General features: G+C 30.0%; 1 protein-coding gene and 1 pseudogene across 1 annotated transcript; both read right to left on the bottom strand.

Annotated features, from left to right (window-relative positions):
* Window positions 1-1,106: 1,106 nt before the first annotated feature.
* Window positions 1,107-3,419, bottom strand: LOC114916790 (uncharacterized; annotated as a pseudogene).
* A 142-nt stretch (window positions 3,420-3,561) lies between these two features.
* DOX1 (Peroxidase superfamily protein) lies at window positions 3,562-9,704 on the bottom strand. Its single transcript, XM_020376571.3, has 10 exons — window positions 9,517-9,704; window positions 8,798-9,061; window positions 7,998-8,147; window positions 7,592-7,725; window positions 5,999-6,212; window positions 5,542-5,687; window positions 5,050-5,277; window positions 4,731-4,933; window positions 4,222-4,465; window positions 3,562-3,945 (listed from the first exon to the last, which is right to left on the bottom strand). The coding sequence occupies exons 1-10, from the start codon at window positions 9,637-9,639 to the stop codon at window positions 3,720-3,722; spliced, it is 1,932 nt and encodes a 643-aa protein (XP_020232160.2). The 5' UTR covers window positions 9,640-9,704; the 3' UTR covers window positions 3,562-3,719.
* Window positions 9,705-19,755: the final 10,051 nt, after the last annotated feature.

Below are 19,755 nucleotides of genomic sequence, written 5' to 3'. Positions count from 1 at the left end.
ATTCAAAGTTTTCATGCTAACAAAAGAAGTGTAAGACGCTGATCATCTATAAAACGATTGTTGAAAATGTCTTTGAAAAGTATCTTTTAAAGGCTTGTCAAAAGAAGTGTAAGATGCAGATCATCTATAAGATGATTGTTGATTAGACAAAACATGCGATTTGTCTCATATACATTAAATATTTATCATTTATTAAGACTAATAACAAAGTTCACTTTGAATGTTTTATTCCTTAAAATATCAAATAAAAAAACCATCTCAAAACTCACAAATTTGTTAAAGAGAAAAATCATGTTTTGTACTAGAAAAAAATGGCAAAAATCATAGAGAAAAATAGAGAAAGTTACTACAATAGTTGTTCTGTAATAACATTGCTTCTACAAACTCTATTTAGTATGAAAAGTTGATAAGTAGTTTCATTGATCAAATTAGAGATACTATTTGATAAAATAGATTTAATGCTCACATTAATTGTGCCAAATGGTTACTTGCTACCACAAGGAAGACAATGAAGACAGATGAAACAAATTTGTGAGTTGGATTTAAAGTGTTGTAACAATCATCTTTTCTAGACTACTATATAAGTAGATTTAAAGCTTAAGAAAGACATACAATTTTTACACAAGAGACATTATTTTGTAATTGATATATTTACATCTATATAGAAACACTCTTTGAAAAATCTATTCTTTCTTGTATTAATTCATTGTTTTGTAATTAATTGTATAACAACTAAGTGAGACGAACACAACATTTGAGTAACCTTTATAACCATTGTTATAAAGTTGAGGTTGGAAAAACTTATCTATAAAAGAATACTTGATTATTGAACTTGGAGAGATTTATCTTTAAAAGAATACTTAGGTGTTAAACCTAGAAAGACTTATTGCTAAAAGAATACCTAGATAGTGACTTGAAGAAGCCAATCAAAGAACATTTGTTATTGATCGAGAAGTGGCTTGAAAAAAATAAAACTAGTATAAAATACTTGGTGTTCCATCTATTATTTAATTACTCTTCCAACATTTCATCAATTACAAATATTACTTAACTCTCTTATAAAAAGTGTTAATTTTGATTTTGACTATTAAACTTTATTCTAGTGATTATTTTTTTCCACAAAGCTTAATATCCATATTGTAACTAGATATCAGCAAATTGAGTTTCCCAAGAGAGAGAATGCCTTAAGCATCCTTTAATCGGGGATGTGGTGTGCGACGGGGGAAATGAGGGAGCCACAAATTGAAAGCATATTCATTGTCGATTTCGAAGCCTTCTTTTCTGATAGCATCATAGAGTTGTGATTAAAGGTGGAAGAGTGCAAGGGACGGGGTGGGGGCGAGAAAGAGGAGGTTGTTTGTGCCATTGGGGGAAAAGTGGTGACCAAGGAGAGAGAGGGAAAGGCTCATGCTCTGAGGATAGGTTCCAATTTGAAAACTTATAGAAAGGTGGAAGACAATAAGGTTATGTGAGGTTGTGACTCCATTTCAATGAGGTGTGTGCTGATTTGTCTGCGTGCGAGAACGTTCCATGCTTTCAGGACCTGGTTCTCAAGCGTTGGATCTAGGTATAGTTCCACTATGAACCCTTGTGACATTGCTAGAGATGAGATTGAAATTGACCTAAATCGAGATCAGTGAGTGACGAAGGGAAATTGAGAAGAAGCAAATGGGAAGGAAATGATTGTAATGATGGATTGAAAATGGGAGGAATTGGATTATGGAATGACAATGTACTAACAGTGGACGTGATGACGCAAAATATAAAATAGTGGATGGGGGACACAAAATTGTAGAAAGTAGAATTATTTTTTACTTTCTACAAAATGTAAAGATAGCATGCCATTATTTTTTGCAACACCTATAAAGTAGAATGTTGTGCACTAGCTTGCACCACATGTGAGTTGAATAGTTGACATATTTGCTTGTTGATTTTTATGTTAATTTCATTTGTGGAGCTCTATTGTATTGAGATGACCAATCAATTATAAGAGTCAATCCTTATATTTTGTGATTAAATTGATGGTTGTTCGTGAAAAAATACACATTGGTCCCTTGAAACTTTTTTTAATCTTTTCTTGTTTGTTATTCAATATTATGATTTTTTTTCCTCTTTTATTTTATCCACGTCATTATTTGTCTGTCTAATCTCTATTTTCTTCCATCTCATTTTAGTTCGTTCTCTCAATAATTAACTTTGATAAGATTTGCAAGCAAAATTCAATAAGATTCAAATAAGATAAAATTTAATGTTTGAGCAACATAACCCTACTTAAAAAACAACAAAATACAATTCTTTTTTGTTGAATATATTATGACACAGATAGACTAGTATGCATCGATCCACCAACTCAAATGCATCAAATTATTGTTCAAGAGGACTAAGGCATTTCCTTTGGTACAAGTTTTGTTTGGTGGGTATTAAAACCCTCTGTGACTAGGACCACGTAAACGATGACATGTGTTAATTTTGTCAGAACTTATATTTTTTAAGCATGTTTTAATATTTGCTATTTAACCTTCATTAATTTATAACCTTTTAAATAATAGTCCTCAGCCTATTTAAATATGCTTTATCTTCTTCATTTTCCTACCCGTTTCATTTTCATTTTTCCTCTTCTTTCTGGCGCGTCTCTAGCTCTAGTGCTCTAAAACCTACTCTCCCTACCAAAAGTTCCATCAAAGACCATAACTTTCCCGTGTACCCTCCATTCCTACCCGTTTCATTTTCATTTTTCCTCTTCTTTCTAGCGCATCTCTGGCAAGCACCTCCCATTCTCTCCTCCGCTGCTGGACAATCTATTCTCCCTAAGAAAAGCACCATTCCATGTGAGAGATTCACCGAAATGCCACCACCCTCTGCGATCGCTGCACAAAGTTCCGTACATCATAAACCTCAACCTCTCTCACTCTCTCTTCACTTTCTCTCTCTGCAAACCAAAACCCACTTCTTATATTCCCACTTAAAATGCCAAGCACCATTTCATGTGAGAGATTCACCAAAACGTCACCACCCTTTGCAATCGCTGCACAAAGTTCCATACATCATAAACCTCAACCTCTCTCACTCTCTCTTCACTTTCTCTCTCTGCAAACCAAAACCCACTCCTTATTCCCACTTAAAATGCCAAAAGAAAAAACGTTGCGGATCTGTTCCTCTTCACATAACCCGAAACCCCATTCACAATTCCAAGTCAAAGACGCAGCCTTTTTAACTCATGCAGTGACTTGGAAACAAACAGAAGAAGCAAATGGTCCTTTTCGTAGGGAGAATAGATTGTCCAGTAGCGGAGGAGAGAATGAGAGATGCTTGGCAGAGATGCGCCAGAGAGAAGAGGAAAAATGAAAATGAAACGGGTAGGGAGATGAAGAAGATAAAACATATTTAAATAGGCTGGGGGCTATTATTTAAAAGGTTATAAATTAATGAGAGTTAAATAACAAATATTAAAACATTCTTAAAAAATATAAGTTCTAACAAAATTAACACATGTCATCGTTTATGTGGTCCTAGTCACAGAGGGTTTTGGTACCCTCTAAACAAAACTTGCACCAAAGAAAATGCCGAGGACTAAATGCAAGTCCATAAATAGGTGGAATTTCAAAGTACAAATAGGATATGGTATTCATCAAATACAACAAAGGGTTGAACACTCAAATACAAACACACAAATATATGTCCACTATAAACAACATAGTGATATTCTAAAGACAAGTAGATTAATGAGGAACACGAAGGTAGAGAGGAACGGGATTGTGGGTGTTTGGAGGTGAGTCCCAAACAGAGAAAGCACTGGTAGAGTTTAACCATTTATGTGTCATTTCAGGGTAGTGACGATCAATTACATCCTTCAAGCTCTCAGTTGTGTTCACCCATTCCAATCCCTTCTTGGTGTATGTTTCCTCATTAAAGTTGCTTGTGAAAAACCTATCAGCTTCTAGCCTCCTGCAAATTGGCAAAAGTTTATATTTGTTATAATAAATTGCTTTTAAAAAAGCACTTCACAAAAAGGGTAACAACCTATTAGTATTTTGTCTAGTACCATGAAATACTATAAATGAGATTTCTCTTTATATACATTATTCAATTTCAAAACCACTCTAACATCTTCAAGTTTTCTGTTCCTAACCAAAGCTTATAAATTTATATTTGATATGATTGTTGGGTACATATGGACATAAATTGAAAATCAATGGGTGTTTTAATTTTAATTAGTGTTACCTGCTTGCCATGAGTAGGAATATTATAAAAGCTGTCTCGCTGATTGCAAATCCTTTTATTTTCTTCTCTGCCATGAGGCCTACCAATGTATCAAGCTCTTCAACATCATCACCGTATACTTCTTCCAATACTTGAATTGCTTCTTTGTCATCCGTTAGATCCTCCCACTTGGTGATTGGTATCAACAATAGTGCCCTCCTAAACTGGTTGTATCTAGCCACACTCCTTTCTCTATCTCTGTAAACTGCATCATATTTTTGGGTTAGTTCCTAGTCTTTCATAATTATGGGCATGTTTGGATAAAGTTTTTTAGAAGCACTTATGAACTAAATAAAATAAAATAAGGTTGATTATAAGTTAAAATTAACTTATATGTAACTTAAAATTAAATTTTTGAAAAAGTTATATAATTTTTTTTATAAATTAATTTATGCATATAAGTTAATTTAGTCTATCTACACAAACAAATATAGGTTGAGATTATAATTAACTATATTGACTAATCCTACTTTCAAGAGCAGCAAGATCCACATGATCAGGCCTTTCTGTGCCATCCACGTTTTGTGATACCAGATCTCTCAGCCATAGTGGATAGTTCCAAAGCTCTAATGCCCCACAAGCCTGGTGACCCATTGACACAAGTTGTCTTGCAACTCCTATTCCTGTTAATGTTTGTTCACCTTGAAGTCCAATCAAATTTTTCATTGGAATCCTATAATAATAAAAGAGTTTTTTCTTGTTAGAGTTCAGTGGAAAAATGACTTTTTTCTTTTTTTGAATATTGTAATAGGAAAAGAAAAGTTGTGGTAGTCTGATATTTTATCATACTCTTTGATCAACGGTGGAGATTTGTTAGGCCCTGGGGTAGCAGATATGTCTCTCAATTGCAGGTTATCAGGCAAGAGTGAGTGCATTCTATAAACACTCACAAATTCCTCAGTTAGAGAGTACGTGACACCATGATTTTCTGGTCTCTTAAGACCCACTAATCCTCCTAAGATGGCTCCACCAACATGCCCAAATGTATCCTTGAATTTCTTCCCCAATATTCCATACCTGAAAAGAAAAAAAGAAAAAAAATCCAAATCGTATATTAGACTTGAGTTTTTCTTAGAAATTACACTTCATTTTCATTATCTTAAAGTTTGTCAAAAAAATAATAACTTTTTATTTCGACTAACTATTGATTAACATCATCAAATATTTTCGAAACAAAAGCAATCATTGTTAAAATAAAAAATGATGGTTAAAATAATATCTGTATAATGATGGTTAAAATAATATCTGCGTGAGAGTTTGTGGTGTTTGAAATATTCTTACCAATTTCCACGCATGCCTGCAAGTAAAGTGTCGGTCTTAAGGAGCTCCACAGTCCAATCTATGGTGTGAACCTTTGCAATCACAGCTGAGGTCACCAATCTAGCATGACGATAAAGTTCTTCATCTTCCAACTCAGGGTAATTTTTCTGAAGGAAGAAGTCATTTAAATGCATATAGTTAGTATTTCCCTATGAGGAATAAGACATGTATTTAGAGTCATTAAAATTAATCAAGTTCAAGTCAAGTAAGATTCTAAAAAGAAAACATAATTTATGGAAAAGTCACACCAGGTGAAGCTAAACTAAATTAGCTAATTTGACAACTTTTTTTTTTCTACTATTACAAATATTCATTACATATTGTGAGATTATACAATAACTACTTTACAATTCAACACAAGATTACAAAAATGTTTGAATTTCTTAGTTCCTCTTAGATTTAAATGCATGACACATACCTTGAGAGCATCACAGACTGCATTATGCTCTTGAACGAATAGGGCCTGCAAAGTCGAAACACCGGCCCAACTGTTGCGGATGTCGCCGGCGATGGCTGTTCCATTTTGGTTGTGGAGAAGATGACCATCCTTTGATATCTTTATCTTTCCGTCTTTGAATGTCCTCAATTTTGCTAAAACTTCTCCATTGCTTCCATATATGGCACTTCCATCCCTTTTATCATAAACAAATCCATTGAACAAGCGTTAAAAGTCTTGTTAGTTTTTTTGTTTTCTTGATTCAATTCATACGTTAAGAATTATGGGATAATTTGATTCCTATCATTCTTCTCATCCCTTTTCCTTTTTTCATCATCATCATCGACCATCCTTCTTTTACTTTTTAATGAAAACCCTTGTGAGAATCCTTAGGTTACGTGTTTGTTCTTTTCTTTTAAAATTCTTTCAGCCGTCAATATTAATACTTCCCAAAGCACAAATTAAATGCTTATAGTCTAAAAGTAAAAAAGATATTACTTTCTTTTTTATATATATAAAACTTAATTACTTAATTTAATTAAGATTAAAAAAATAATTAATTTATTATATATATATATATATATATAAATAAAAGGAGAGATTCGTTTACTTTGTTCAATAATTCATATTTTATATTAAATTTTAATAATTCAATCGTTGAAAATTTTTAAAAATTATTTAATATTTCATTTCATTAATTTAAATTGATGAATAATCATAAAAATATTTTATACACTGAATTGAATTAATGAAATAAAGTATCAAATGATTTTTGAATTCTTTAATTTGTAAACTTGATTCATGCATTAAGAACTTTAAATTCATCGATTAGATTGTTAAAATTTAATATAAAACATAAATTATTAAATGTAGTAGGTTTATATAAACTTATTTCTAAAGCAGACAGATCCCTCATATATATATATATATATATATATATTAAAATTATGCTTATATAATTTCTTTTACAAACTAATACTCATATTTTCTAATTAATTATAATATCACATTCTTTAAATTTTTTTTATAATTATATATATATATTGATTTACAAATAATTAATATACAAAAAATATGAATTAAATTTTATATAAAATACCAAGTAATTGTGATAGAGGTAGTATATTTTTTCATCGCAGCTCAAGGACCGCAGCCTTAAAAATCTTCAACATTCCTGTACCGAAGTATATATATTTGAGGACGATATTTCCTGGAAATGTACTTTCAATATTTTTCGTTACAACCCATAATTAATGGGCTCCACATCTCGTATCATATGAGCACATTAAACATGTACGCACCAAAGTAAATAAAAAATAAAAAATAAACATGGGACATTATCTTAGGTATTAATTACGTAGAATTATTTTTCATATATACTTATAATAGGAACGACAGGAGCTAATATTATTTTTTTATATACATATATCATAAATTTATTTATATTTATTAATTTAATCAATATTGTACACGTGTCACAATCTGATTTATTTTTATAAATTTAACGATTTAAATGCATCAAGTTTCCACAACTTTCATATCTCAAAAGTAGAGAATCCGAATCCAAAATCTTACCACCAAGGTGTACGAATGTTTAATGCTCCGGTCTTGATCTCGTAGAAGCCGGTGGGAAATTCCTTTGTCTTGTAGAACTTGAAAGATTTTAGTGGGCATTGGCTTGCAACTTCTCTTGGTGCAATGAGTTCAATCTATGTATGTATCACAATTCCACCAAATTAATTAAGATTATCCCAACATGAAGTAAATAAAAAGAGAATAATTTTTTAAGACACCGAAAACGGCAGATGATTGCAAAGTTGACAGATAAATATATATAAAGTTCTTTAAATATAATACATTATACTTGTGTATAATATATGTATCAATATATATAATATGTGAATTATTGTGTTTGAGTGGGTAATGTTTTTAAAAAATGAATTATTGTGATCTGTAGTATGGTAGGTTTATAATTAAAGACCTGGTTGGTATCCTCTAGATGATCGATCCAATCATGAATCATAAATTGAATCCAAGAAGCTGCTATCACATTGAATTGCTTCCCGGTGTCTTTGTATCTCTTCCTCGCTAGAAGTTTTGTGGCTACCACCATAGGATCAGGCTTCAATAGCTGCACACCATGACAGATTGAGAGATTATGCTTTCAAATTACTCACCCTCAAAGGGATAAAATTAAATAAACATTATCAATATTGAAGATAAATTCTAATTAACTAAAAAACTGAAAAGTCACTATTGTAAACAGATACATTATTTTTTGTGTCATTTTATAATTTTTTAATAAAAAAAGTCACTTTTAATTAGTTTAATCAACTAGTTTATATGATTGATATATATATAATACATCCATGTACTAATAAGATCATTATTCAATCACAAGAAACTATGTATTAGAATAGTGAGTTTAAACTTAATTTAATCTTACAAAATAAATATGTAAAAATGAAAATTATCACCTCACTTATATACTTCTTGATTATCTTATATTTTTAATTAATATAAAATTTGAGTTTTTTTAATACTGTAAATAATAATCAATATTTTGGCTGAATTTTACAATAATTATTCAAAAGTTAATGTAAGGGTAAAATCTATCAACAAATTATTAATTTGAGTGTTATTGAATTTAATTTTCTAAAGTAAAGTACGTGATTTGAGTATTGTGAAGAAAAAAAAGTAATTAAAAATTTCACTAAAGTAATCTACAATATTTCTTAATTCAATAGCTTTGTAATCATATGCAGAGGCTTAGATACTGACCTTTTTTTTCTGGTCCACAGGGAGGATATTTCTGCCAAAGAAGGTCCCTTGGCTGCCTGCAGCTTCGTTGAAAGGATCATTATATTTCCCATCGGCTGTTCTGTATGGAAAATCAGAATGGTTGAACCTAACACCCACTGGTGTTGTCCCAACGTTGAAGAGGTTGTACTCTTGATGAAGGTGTCGTCGAATGGCCAAGTACACAAGCCCTAAGAAAACAGGAAGACGTGGCCATATTCCCAACTTATCAATGGAGTGTACAATCTGCATATAACCCATATAAGGAAATAGAACCATTTAGTCATGATCGTACATATAAATGTCAACTTTTTAGAAAATATGACCTATTGCTGCAATTTATGCAACATCAAGATTTTTTGTAGGCTCTAAGCTTACATATAATTTCTTACCATAAATAGTATAACAACAAACTTAAAACCTTGATAAATCTATTGGAAATCAACTATAAGTGTATATATATGTATTAAATACTATTGAAAAATGTTGAGGAGACATTTTCTAACACTTTCTTTTTAACATTTTCTTTATTATTGGTTGAAAATCACAAATTTTGATGGATCTTACCACATTTGATAAGATGTGAAATTTACAAAATTTGTGATTTATAATAAATTTCAGCCAATAATACAATATTAGAGTATGGATCGATAATAGCAGCTATTAAAGTGACAAGTGATTTAATGGAGAGAGGATTATACAAGGAAGAGAAAAGCATCTATTATGGTCATCTTGGCTATTGCTTCATGGAAGTCTTTGTGGATGACATGGTGGAGAACTCTTGTAACAAGAGCTCTAATGGGATCCGTTACCACAGACCACATGGTTGTTTCTCTTTAGATCTGACACAAATTTAAAAGGCTAAATTTGATGAAACTAATGCAAATATGTTTGTATTTATAGGCGCTTGGGTAAGAAGTTCTTGTTTGAATTTGCTTCTTGGCTACGAGGCTGACCATATCTTCAAATATCATGTTCAAATAAGTACATCTTCGAAAGCCCACTCTAATCCTATTTGATTTTTCTTTTTGGTGGAAAATATGTTAAACATTTTATAAATATCACTGTATATTAAAAAATTAATTTAGTCCATATACTTGATATACCATTTTTAATTTGTTTTAATCCTTGTACCGATAAAACTACATTTTATTAGTACATACATGAAAAAATTCTCATTATTCTATCAATTGATTTTTATTGATCAACAAAAGTATAACGATATTAAATTTGTAATTCAGCCTTAAGAAACCATGAGGATCAGGACTATACTCGTCAATTATTTAATTATTCGTTGATTTCGACCACGAAGATTAGTTGGCCGGCCAATTTAAAAAGGCAATGAATAATACTATATTTATGAGTTAACCTTAAAAAAAAAAAAAGATTAGTGGGCAATTATTTACTCGTTAATTAAAACCACAAGGATGAGAACTAGTTTACCTGTTTTCAATTGGCAATGTTCATTGACTAACTGTTGTTTTCTATCACTAGCATATATATACATACACACAAAGCTTAATTAAAAGGGATGACTTGAAAAAAAAATAGAAAAAACAAAACAAAACAAAAGACTTTTGATGGCAGCAATATGCTAGAGAAACTAAATTAAGAAGATAACGTATCCTAATTGATTTATATATTTTAAAGAAATAGTTTTTTTATTATTAAATTTACCATTTAAATATTTTTTTCAAAAAATAATTTTAAGCAATCATAATGTAGTGTATAATATAAGACTTATTGACGGTTATTATTTCAAAGTTTATTATATAATATATAATTGTTTTATAAAAAAAACTTTATTAATTATACGCACTCATGTTTAAGTATTTTTTGTATTTTTTTTATTAAAAATACAATAACTTGCATGTGCACACAACAAAGAGAAAATGTATTGAATCCTATCTTAAAGGATATTTTAGTAATGAAAAATTCTTAATTTCAAGTTTTAATCATAAAGAGTTCTCATGTGAACTACTAACAAGATTTGTTTAATATTTATCTTGTTCAGTACTTAGAAACACTACATGTGTTTAACCAAGAAGCATCCTCAAAAAGTAGCACTATAGTCAGTTACTATATATGCACAAGACTATTGAATCAAGGGAGTCCAAGAATGAACATCTCTCAAGGAAGATGCCTTGAAGACGTCATATAGAAGTCCTTTTCTTTGAACGTTGCATCAGGAAGCTTCAATTCAAGCTCAACTTCTAAGAAGATTGGTACTGAAGATCTTGATCAGAAGGAAGCTTAGAAGGTTGCTTAGAAGGAAGCTTCAAAAGCAAATTGCTTTTGAAGGATCTATTGACAACACTAAAGTGAAGTACAAGATGATGTATACACGACTTAAAAACCAAGCTAGCTCCAATAGACATATTTTGAAATCTATAAAAGGAGGATTAAGACTATTGTTCCAGAGCAAACAAGATTAAATAGAGTAATCAAAATACAAGCTTCCATAGTTGTAAACTTTGTTTCATACTTTATTTTCATAGATTTCCATTTTTGCATATATTGTAAACACTCAATCTTGTAATAGTAAAATGAAGTGTTAAACTTCCTTAGTGAAAGCTTCTAGTTAAGAGAATCTATTGTAACCATAGTTGTGCGTCAGGATACACAAATCCTCTTTATATATATATATATATATATATATATATATATATATATATATATATATATATATATATATATATATATAAACACTCCTACTTAGATCTGGTGTTTAGAGGTGTAAGAAGAAATAAAAAAAACTTCAACTAGTTGGTTGTGTAAACTCATAGTAGGTGGATTTGAGTGTTGGAATCTCATCAGGTAGTTAAGGAAGAAATCTTAACAAGTAGCTAAGTATGGAACACTATCAATAAGTAGAACATTACGTAATGTGGAACTTGTCCAAGCAGGTGGTTGGTGGTGTAAACTGAAAAATAGATGATGAAATAGTGGAAAGCACAAAAAGTACTAGAAATAGTAGAAGAAGAGTTATATATACCAAAGAAAACCTTGGATACCAAAGAAAACTTAACTAAAGATCTATCAAATTTTGTAAATGGAAAAAGAAATTTGGATAAGTTGATTGGTTCTCAATGATATTTTCAAGAAAGAATATGTTTAGGTTTTAAGGGAGATAATCAAAAGAAGGTTGTATATAATCCGCCTAAAATTATAAAAGTTAGAAAAAGATGTTCCAACTATAACAAGTGGGGTCACAACACCACAAAATGTTACTAGAATAGGAACATGGTCAAAAGGAAGGTTACTAACATAAGAGGACCCAACAAAGTATGGGCACCTAAATCTCTTCTACTTTTTGGTGCAAGAATTATGCACAAAAAACAAGAAAAGGCAATGATACTTGGATAATGGATGTTCAAGGCATATGACAAGAAATAAAAGCAAGTTTTTGACTCTTAAAAAAAGGCAGATGGAGGATCTGTCACATTTGGGGACAATAGAAAAACAACAATAAAAAGCATTGAAAAAAATAGGTAACTTGAAATCTACCCAAATAGATATTATATATTATGTAAAAGGGTTAAAACATAATCTTCTGAGTATCATCCAACTATGTGATAGTAGCTATGAAGTTATTTTTTAACTTGATGCATGTTAGATTAGAGAAAAATCTATCGAAAAAGTTGTCTTCACTAGAAACAGAGAAAATAATTTGTATAGTGTGCATTTAAAAGATATTTAAGATCACCCATGTTTTGCTATGATTGAAAATGATAAATGTTCATCCACCAACCCATGCACCTCCTCCACCTTTCCATGAAGTTGACTACCCATCCTCTAAATCATCATTTAATTCCTCCCCTTTGAATACTATGAAACCTCTTTTTGATAATGTCAAAAAATAGGGAGAATTTAGGGATTTTAGGAATTTTTAGATTCAGATTTAGGATCGATGTTTTTATTCAAGCCAATTGGGATAACTGTAATATTAAAAATTATTTAATTGCACTTTATTTGCAATTTTTGTTGAATGTATCATGAACTCTATCATATTTTGTTGAATATATAATGCTCGTTATTCCCATGCTTGCTACTTTTGACTATATTTGTGTTTAATGTTTTCTCAGTATGAATGATATATGAATGAATTATTAGATGCTCATGAATGCATACATTGACTCAAAGTATATGTGCTTACTGATTTTGAGAAATGCACACATTAAGGGGGAGCATATAAGTATGAATTGTTATAACTAAGGGGGAGTATGTTATAAATTTGTTTGTTAAGCAAAGTGTGCGAATAGATTGATAAGCATGATGTACCAATGAATCTAGATTAAAATCAATGAATATGAAGATCAATATGAAAAATGTGTAAAGTAAATGTCATGTATACTGCTCGTACTCGGTAAAAATAAATATATGCAACTAGATTAATGCGAGTAATGCAGAACTTGTGGAATGAAATTGATGATTTCGGAAAAATCTAAGAAAAATGCAGAAAGGTATAAAACTCTTCCTAAAATTTGCAAATAAGTTTTGTCATTATCATAAAGAGGGAGATTATTGAATCCTACCTTAATGGATGTTTTAATAATGATAAACATTTAGTTTCAAGTTTTAATCACGAAGAGTTCTCATGTGAACTACTAACAAGATTTGTTCAAGTGTTTCAAATTTATCTTGTTTAGTATTCAGAAACTTAACAAACACTACAGGAAATTTCAGAATTACAGACGACCAAAATCCGTGGAAAATCCAAAAAATCTGTGGGTAACACTTTGTTTTCGATGAATTATAGACAAACAATAATTCGTCAGTAAATTGCTCGTATGAATCATTTTCCAACGGATTTTCAGTCGTGGGTAACTTTTCAATGACTTTACCCACGGATGTATCCGTGGGTATTTCTGTGGGTGTTGTTGATAATATTTCTGTAGGTTAGAACCCTCCATGGGTAACCCTTTTTGATATATTCGTCTGCTTTTAGGATCAAAGATTGACCACACAAATCGACATAGGACTTTTCAGCGTGTCTTGTCTTCACTTGCATATTTTTCTAAAAAACTTCCCAGAAGGTCACTCATCCCTAAATTACTCCATGTCAAACACATTTAACTATGAAGTTCTTATGAAATAAGCTACCAAAGAGTAAATGCATCTTATTAGTATAGATAGTACAAATTAATTCCTTTAAAATATCCTCAACTATACAATCTCATACTTGTACAATCTCTAAATTTCTCTTATTTCAATATATGTCACAAGTTACAATATAATATAATACTATAATTTTTATGTAAATAAAAAATACTAGTATTTTAGTTTGTGTATTTCACAAGTTACATTTTTATTATATATAATTAAAATTTATAATAAATTATATATAAATATAAATATTATAGTTAAATCAATAAATCATATTTAAAAATTGTATAAATATATATTAAATTAAAATTAGTAACTAATCAAAGAATAATTAACTTATATATATAAAACACAAATATTTTTCTTGTACCATAGTGTTTTTAGAGACTTTTCTTTGACTAAAAGAATTTTATATATTTTTTAAATTTTCATCTAATTTAGTTTTTATTTATTTATCATTATTACTTATAAATTAATTTTATTATTTTTAACATAAATTATTAATAAAAAAATAATTACCCACGGATATATCCAACCTACGAATATATCCATCGGTAATTACCCAAGGATACATCTGTAAGTAATTCCATGGATATTGTTGATAATATTTTTAAAAAATTATTTCAAAATTGTATTAAATAACAACCTTGTTTAGTGCAACATCCCTCATATTTGACTTGTCAACAACTCCACTCTACGACACTTCACACTAACCTCAATCTTTTTTTTAAAAAAGAAATCTATATTCATATTTAAAATTTAAATAAATATATATTAAATTAAAATTAGTAACTAATCAAAGAATAATTAACTTCTATATATAAAGCACAAATGTCTATCTTGTGTCATAGGATTTTTAGAGACTTTTTTTTACTAGAAGAATTTTATATATTTTTTTAACTTCTTATCTAATTTAGTTTTTATTTATTATAATTAATTATAAATTAATTTTATTATTTTAAGATAAATTATTAATAAAAAAAATAGGCAAAAATACATTTTCGTTTCTTATATTATTTATTAGTGTCAATTTAGTTCTACTTTAATTAATTGAATCAATTTAGTTCTACATCTTTAAAATGTATCTCAATGTTTGACCTTCCATTTTTTTCGTTTAAATACTTAAAATATTTGACACGTGTCATGCCACGTGGCATGATAGCATGACACATGGTATGACATGTGTCACGTCCTTTAAGTATTTAAATGGAGGAAACAGAAGGTCAAACATTGAGATACATTTTAAAGATGTGGGACTAAATTGATTCAATTAATTAAAATGAGACTAAATTGACACTAATAAATCATATAAAGGACAAAAAATATATTTTTGCCTAAAAAATAATTATCCATGGATATATCCGTCGGTAATTACCCATAGATACATCTGTTGGTAAATTACCCATAGATACATCCGTCGATAATTACTCACAGATACACCCATGGATAATTTCGTGGGTATTGTTGATAATATTTAAAAAAAGCATTTTAAAATTGCATTAAATAACAATCTTGTTTTATTAAAAATAATATAGTTCAAAATCGGTAAAATTATTATAAATGTTAAGAAATTACCTTTTAATTTTTGACTATCATGCATCAATATAATTTCACTAATTATATATTTCTCAATTTAAATAAAATTAACTATATATAATATTAAAATATATTGATAGTAAATTAATATTTTATACTATCATTTAATTATAAATTTTATATATATAATAGTCAGGGCCGGACATTCAATAAGGCAAGTAAGGCTAATGCCTAGAGCTCCCAAACTTATAAGGCCTCCAAATTCTTTTAATAATAGTATTATTGATATAAATTAATTTTAAAAAAATTAATAATATTTGAGATACGGCCCAATATTTTATAAAACGCATATCTTAATTTTTTTATATCTCTTATTTTTTTTATTATTAAAATTAATTGAAAGCGTTAAAACCATAAATTTTCAAGCACAAACAATAAGGGATACATTTGTTTAATTATCGAAAACTAGTGAAGATCCTAAGATAAAGAGTGAAGCCATGTGTTTAGCGACTTATGAGATGAATAATTTTGAATTTTTATTAGGAATGAATATTTGGTATGATATACTTTTTGCGGTTAATTTTGTAAGTAAGATTATGCAATCTAAAGATATGCATATAGATGTTGCTATAGATTACTTAAGAGGCCTTATAATTTATTTAAAAAATTATAGGAAAAATGGTTCTGCATCTACATTAGAATCCACCAAAGAAATGACTATTGAAATGGATATAGAGCCTAAGTTTAATGAAAAATGTAAGATTCATAGGAAAAAACATTTTGTTGACATTGATAGTGATGAGATAGCTCATTTTGCTGAAGATTCTTTTTGCATATTGATTATTTTTTGTATATATTACATCAATCTATTTCTTTTATTGAGAGTCGATTTAAACAATTTTTAGAATATGAAAACATGTTTGGTTTTTTATTTGATTCAAATAAATTTAAAAACTTTAGGGAAAGATGAATTGAAAAAATATTGTATCAATATTGAAAAGATTTTGAGTTTTGAGAACTATTCTGATATTGATGGTCTTGATTTGTTTCAGAATTAAAGTTATTGAAATAAATTCTAACAAATGAAATTAACACACCATTAAAAATATTGAACTATATAAAAAGTTCATGTTCTTTTTCAAATACATACATTGCTTATAGAATATTATTAACATTACCTGTAACTATTGTGACGGCTGAAATAAGTTTTTCAAAATTAAAATTGATTAAATCATATTTAAGCTATACTACAAGATAGATTGAATGGGTTAACTATATTATCTATTGAGAGTGATATGTTAGAATTACTTGATTATAAAACTTTCATAAGTAATTTTGCAACTTAAAAAACCAGAAAAATAACATAAAAATTATTGGGCTATATTAACATAGGCCCTTGTCTTAATTTTTGCCTAAGGCCCCGAAATTCCTAGATACGGCCCTGATAATAGTTGGTATGAAAAATTAATTAGCATGAGAAAATTAGTTAAGCATTTAAGAATTTAATTTGTTAATCTTTTATCATTATATATTTTTAAAGTTACTGACGAACATTTTTGCATTTTCAACGAATAACGTTTTAGACAAATAATTTGTGAGAAATATTTGTTTGAAACATCATAATTTTCTCACAGAAAAAAATTCGTGAGTAACATCCATCTGAAATTTCAGACGAAAAAAATATGTGGGTAATACCCGTCAGAATTGTTTATGTTTCAGACGGACACATATTCGTCGAAAAAATCTGTCGATAATGTCATTTTTCAGACGGATATTTATCTGTGGGAAAAAGTCCATCGGTAATGAGTGTTTTCTTTGTAGTGAAGTGTTTTAGCTTAGAAGCATCCTTAGAAAGTAGCACCATAGTCAAGTTATTTTATGTGCACAAGACTATATAATCAAGGGAGTTTAAGAATGAACATCTTCTCTCAAGGAAGATACCTTGAAAATCTTGTACAAAAGTCCTCTTCTTTGAACTTTATATTTGGGAGCTTCAGTTCAAGCTCAGCTTCTTAGAAGAATGTTATTGGAGATTCTACTTAGAAGGAAGCTTAGAAGGAAGTTTTGAAGGAAGCTTAGAAAAAAACTTTAAAAGCAAACTGCTTTTAAAGGATTTGCTGATGGCACTAAGGTGAAAGTACAAGATAATGTTAGAACCAGTTAAAAATCAAGCTAGCTCCAATGGTCATATTTTGGAGTCTATAAAAGGAGGATCAAGACTACTAATCCAAAGCAACCAAGGTCAAAGAGAGTAATCAAATACAAGATTCCTTAGTTGTAATTCTTGTTTCATACCTTATTTTTAAATATCACCACTTATGCATATTATAAACACTCTTTTAATAGAAAAATGAAGAGTGAAACTTCCTTAGTGGAAGCTCATGATTAGGAGAATTTGTTGTGATTATAGTTATGTGCCAGGATACACAACCTATTTTTAAAGAAAAAAAAAACTTCCCTACCTAGATTTGGTGTTCAAAGGTGTAGGAAGAAGTAAAAAACTTCAACCAGCTAGTTGTGTAAACTTAGAGCAAGTGGTTGTGAGTGCTGGAATTTCAACAGGTAGTTGAAGGAGAAATCTTAATAGGTAGCTAAGTGTGGAATACTAAAAATAGGTGGTTGTGTAGTGTGGAACTTGTCCTAACACGTGCTTGGTGATGTAAACTGAATAGTAGTTTCTGAAATAGCCCAAGATTGGAGTGAATCAATATAAATTATAGTTTGTAATCTCCCTTACTCTATCTCTTTTACTTGTTGTAGTTGTATATCTAAACTGCATAGTTTGCAAGTGTTTTCTTTAAAACTATATTGAAAAGGTTTTTATAAGAAAGATTGTGTTTTAAATACTTAGAAAACTCATCTTTTGAAGAACAAATTTACTCTAAAATTGTTCAAAAGGAGGTTTTGAATAAAACTAAGTTTTGGAACACTTAGAAGAATCATCTTTTGAGGAACACATTTTCTTAAAAAACTAATTTTTAGGAAAACCACAATTCAACTCTCTCCCTTCTTGTTACCTAACATTCACTTCAAAATGTACATTGAATTTGATGTCATGAATTTCTACCATGTTTACAAGAGACAATAATAAATTTAACTTTACCATGGTTTTTGTTTATTTATTTATGAAATACCATAAAATCATAAACAAATTCATTCTTAATTGTTAATTTTAAACTTTATATATATCATATTTATATGAAAATAATAATTAATTTTAGTCATTAATTAGGACTCAAATGAAATAATATGTTATGAAGGCGATTAATTAATTATAAGCCTACAAAGATGAATGTTAAACTCGTGAGATTTAAGGGCATATATATAAATTTCTTTGTAAATATTTTTTTAGAAGAAAAAATGAAGTAATTTATTTTAAAAGTTAAATTCAATTTATGGATAAGTTAATTTATTAGAAGTTCTTTTTATACATACTGTTAGGCCCGATAGTCCACCTATTGCTCCACCATAGTATGATATTGTCCGCTTTGTGCTAGGCCCGCACGGTTTTTTTTTTTTGACTCCTTCCCAAAAGGCCCCATACTATATGGAATGGTGGACACCCTTATAAACTAGCCAATGTTCCTTCATTTTACAGATGTGGGACTTGGGATGAATCCCAACAAACCTCCCCTCAGACCAAGGACCACATGTCTCGTGACCTCCTCCCCTCAAGCGATAATCCGTCACCATCTTGTACCGCCGTTAACTCTACGGGACACGCCGCCTGAACACCACAATATCAGGAAGACTTTCGACACAAGGCACCAAGTTCGGATCTCCATCGCGAGGCACAACACTGAGGGTCTTCCCGCATCAAACCCAGCCGAACCGTTGGCTCTGATACCACTTGTTAGGCCCGATAGTCCACCTGTTGCTCCACCATAGTATGATATTGTCCGCTTTGGGCTAGACCCGCACGGTTTTGTTTTTGGGCTCCTTCCCAAAAGGTCTCATACTATATGGAATGGTGGACACCCTTATAAACTAACCAATGTTCCTTCATTTTACAGATGTGGGACTTGGGATGAATCCCAACAAACCTCCCCTCAAACCAAGGACCACATGTCTCGTGACCTCCTCCCCTCAAGCGATAATCTGTCACCATCTTGTACCGCTGTTAACTCTACGGGACACACCGCCTGAACACCACAATATCAGGAAGACTTTCGACACAAGGCACCAAGTTCGGATAAGTTCGGATCTCAATCGCGAGGCACAACACTGAGGGTCTTCCCGCATCAAACCCAGCCGAACCGTTGGCTTTGATATCACTTGTTAGGCCCGATAGTCCACCT

This window comes from Cajanus cajan, chromosome 2 (assembly GCF_000230855.2).
Source record: "Cajanus cajan strain Asha chromosome 2, NIPB_CcT2T_4, whole genome shotgun sequence".
Classification (NCBI taxonomy): Eukaryota; Viridiplantae; Streptophyta; class Magnoliopsida; order Fabales; family Fabaceae; genus Cajanus; species Cajanus cajan.
Note: the sequence above shows the minus strand (reverse complement) of the source record. Positions and strands in the feature narration are given on the sequence as shown.

What these genes read in the sequence shown, in the direction of transcription:
- DOX1 (XM_020376571.3), bottom strand. Translation starts at nt 9,639, where the DNA reads ATGTGGTCTGTGGTAACGGATCCCATTAGAGCTCTTGTTACAAGAGTT. An exon ending in CTGTGGACCAGAAAAAAAAG is followed by an intron (nt 8,148 to 8,797) that starts GTCAGTATCTAA and finishes CATGGTGTGCAG; the next exon opens with CTATTGAAGCCTGATCCTAT. An exon ending in TTCCTACTCATGGCAAGCAG is followed by an intron (nt 3,946 to 4,221) that starts GTAACACTAATT and finishes GCCAATTTGCAG; the next exon opens with GAGGCTAGAAGCTGATAGGT.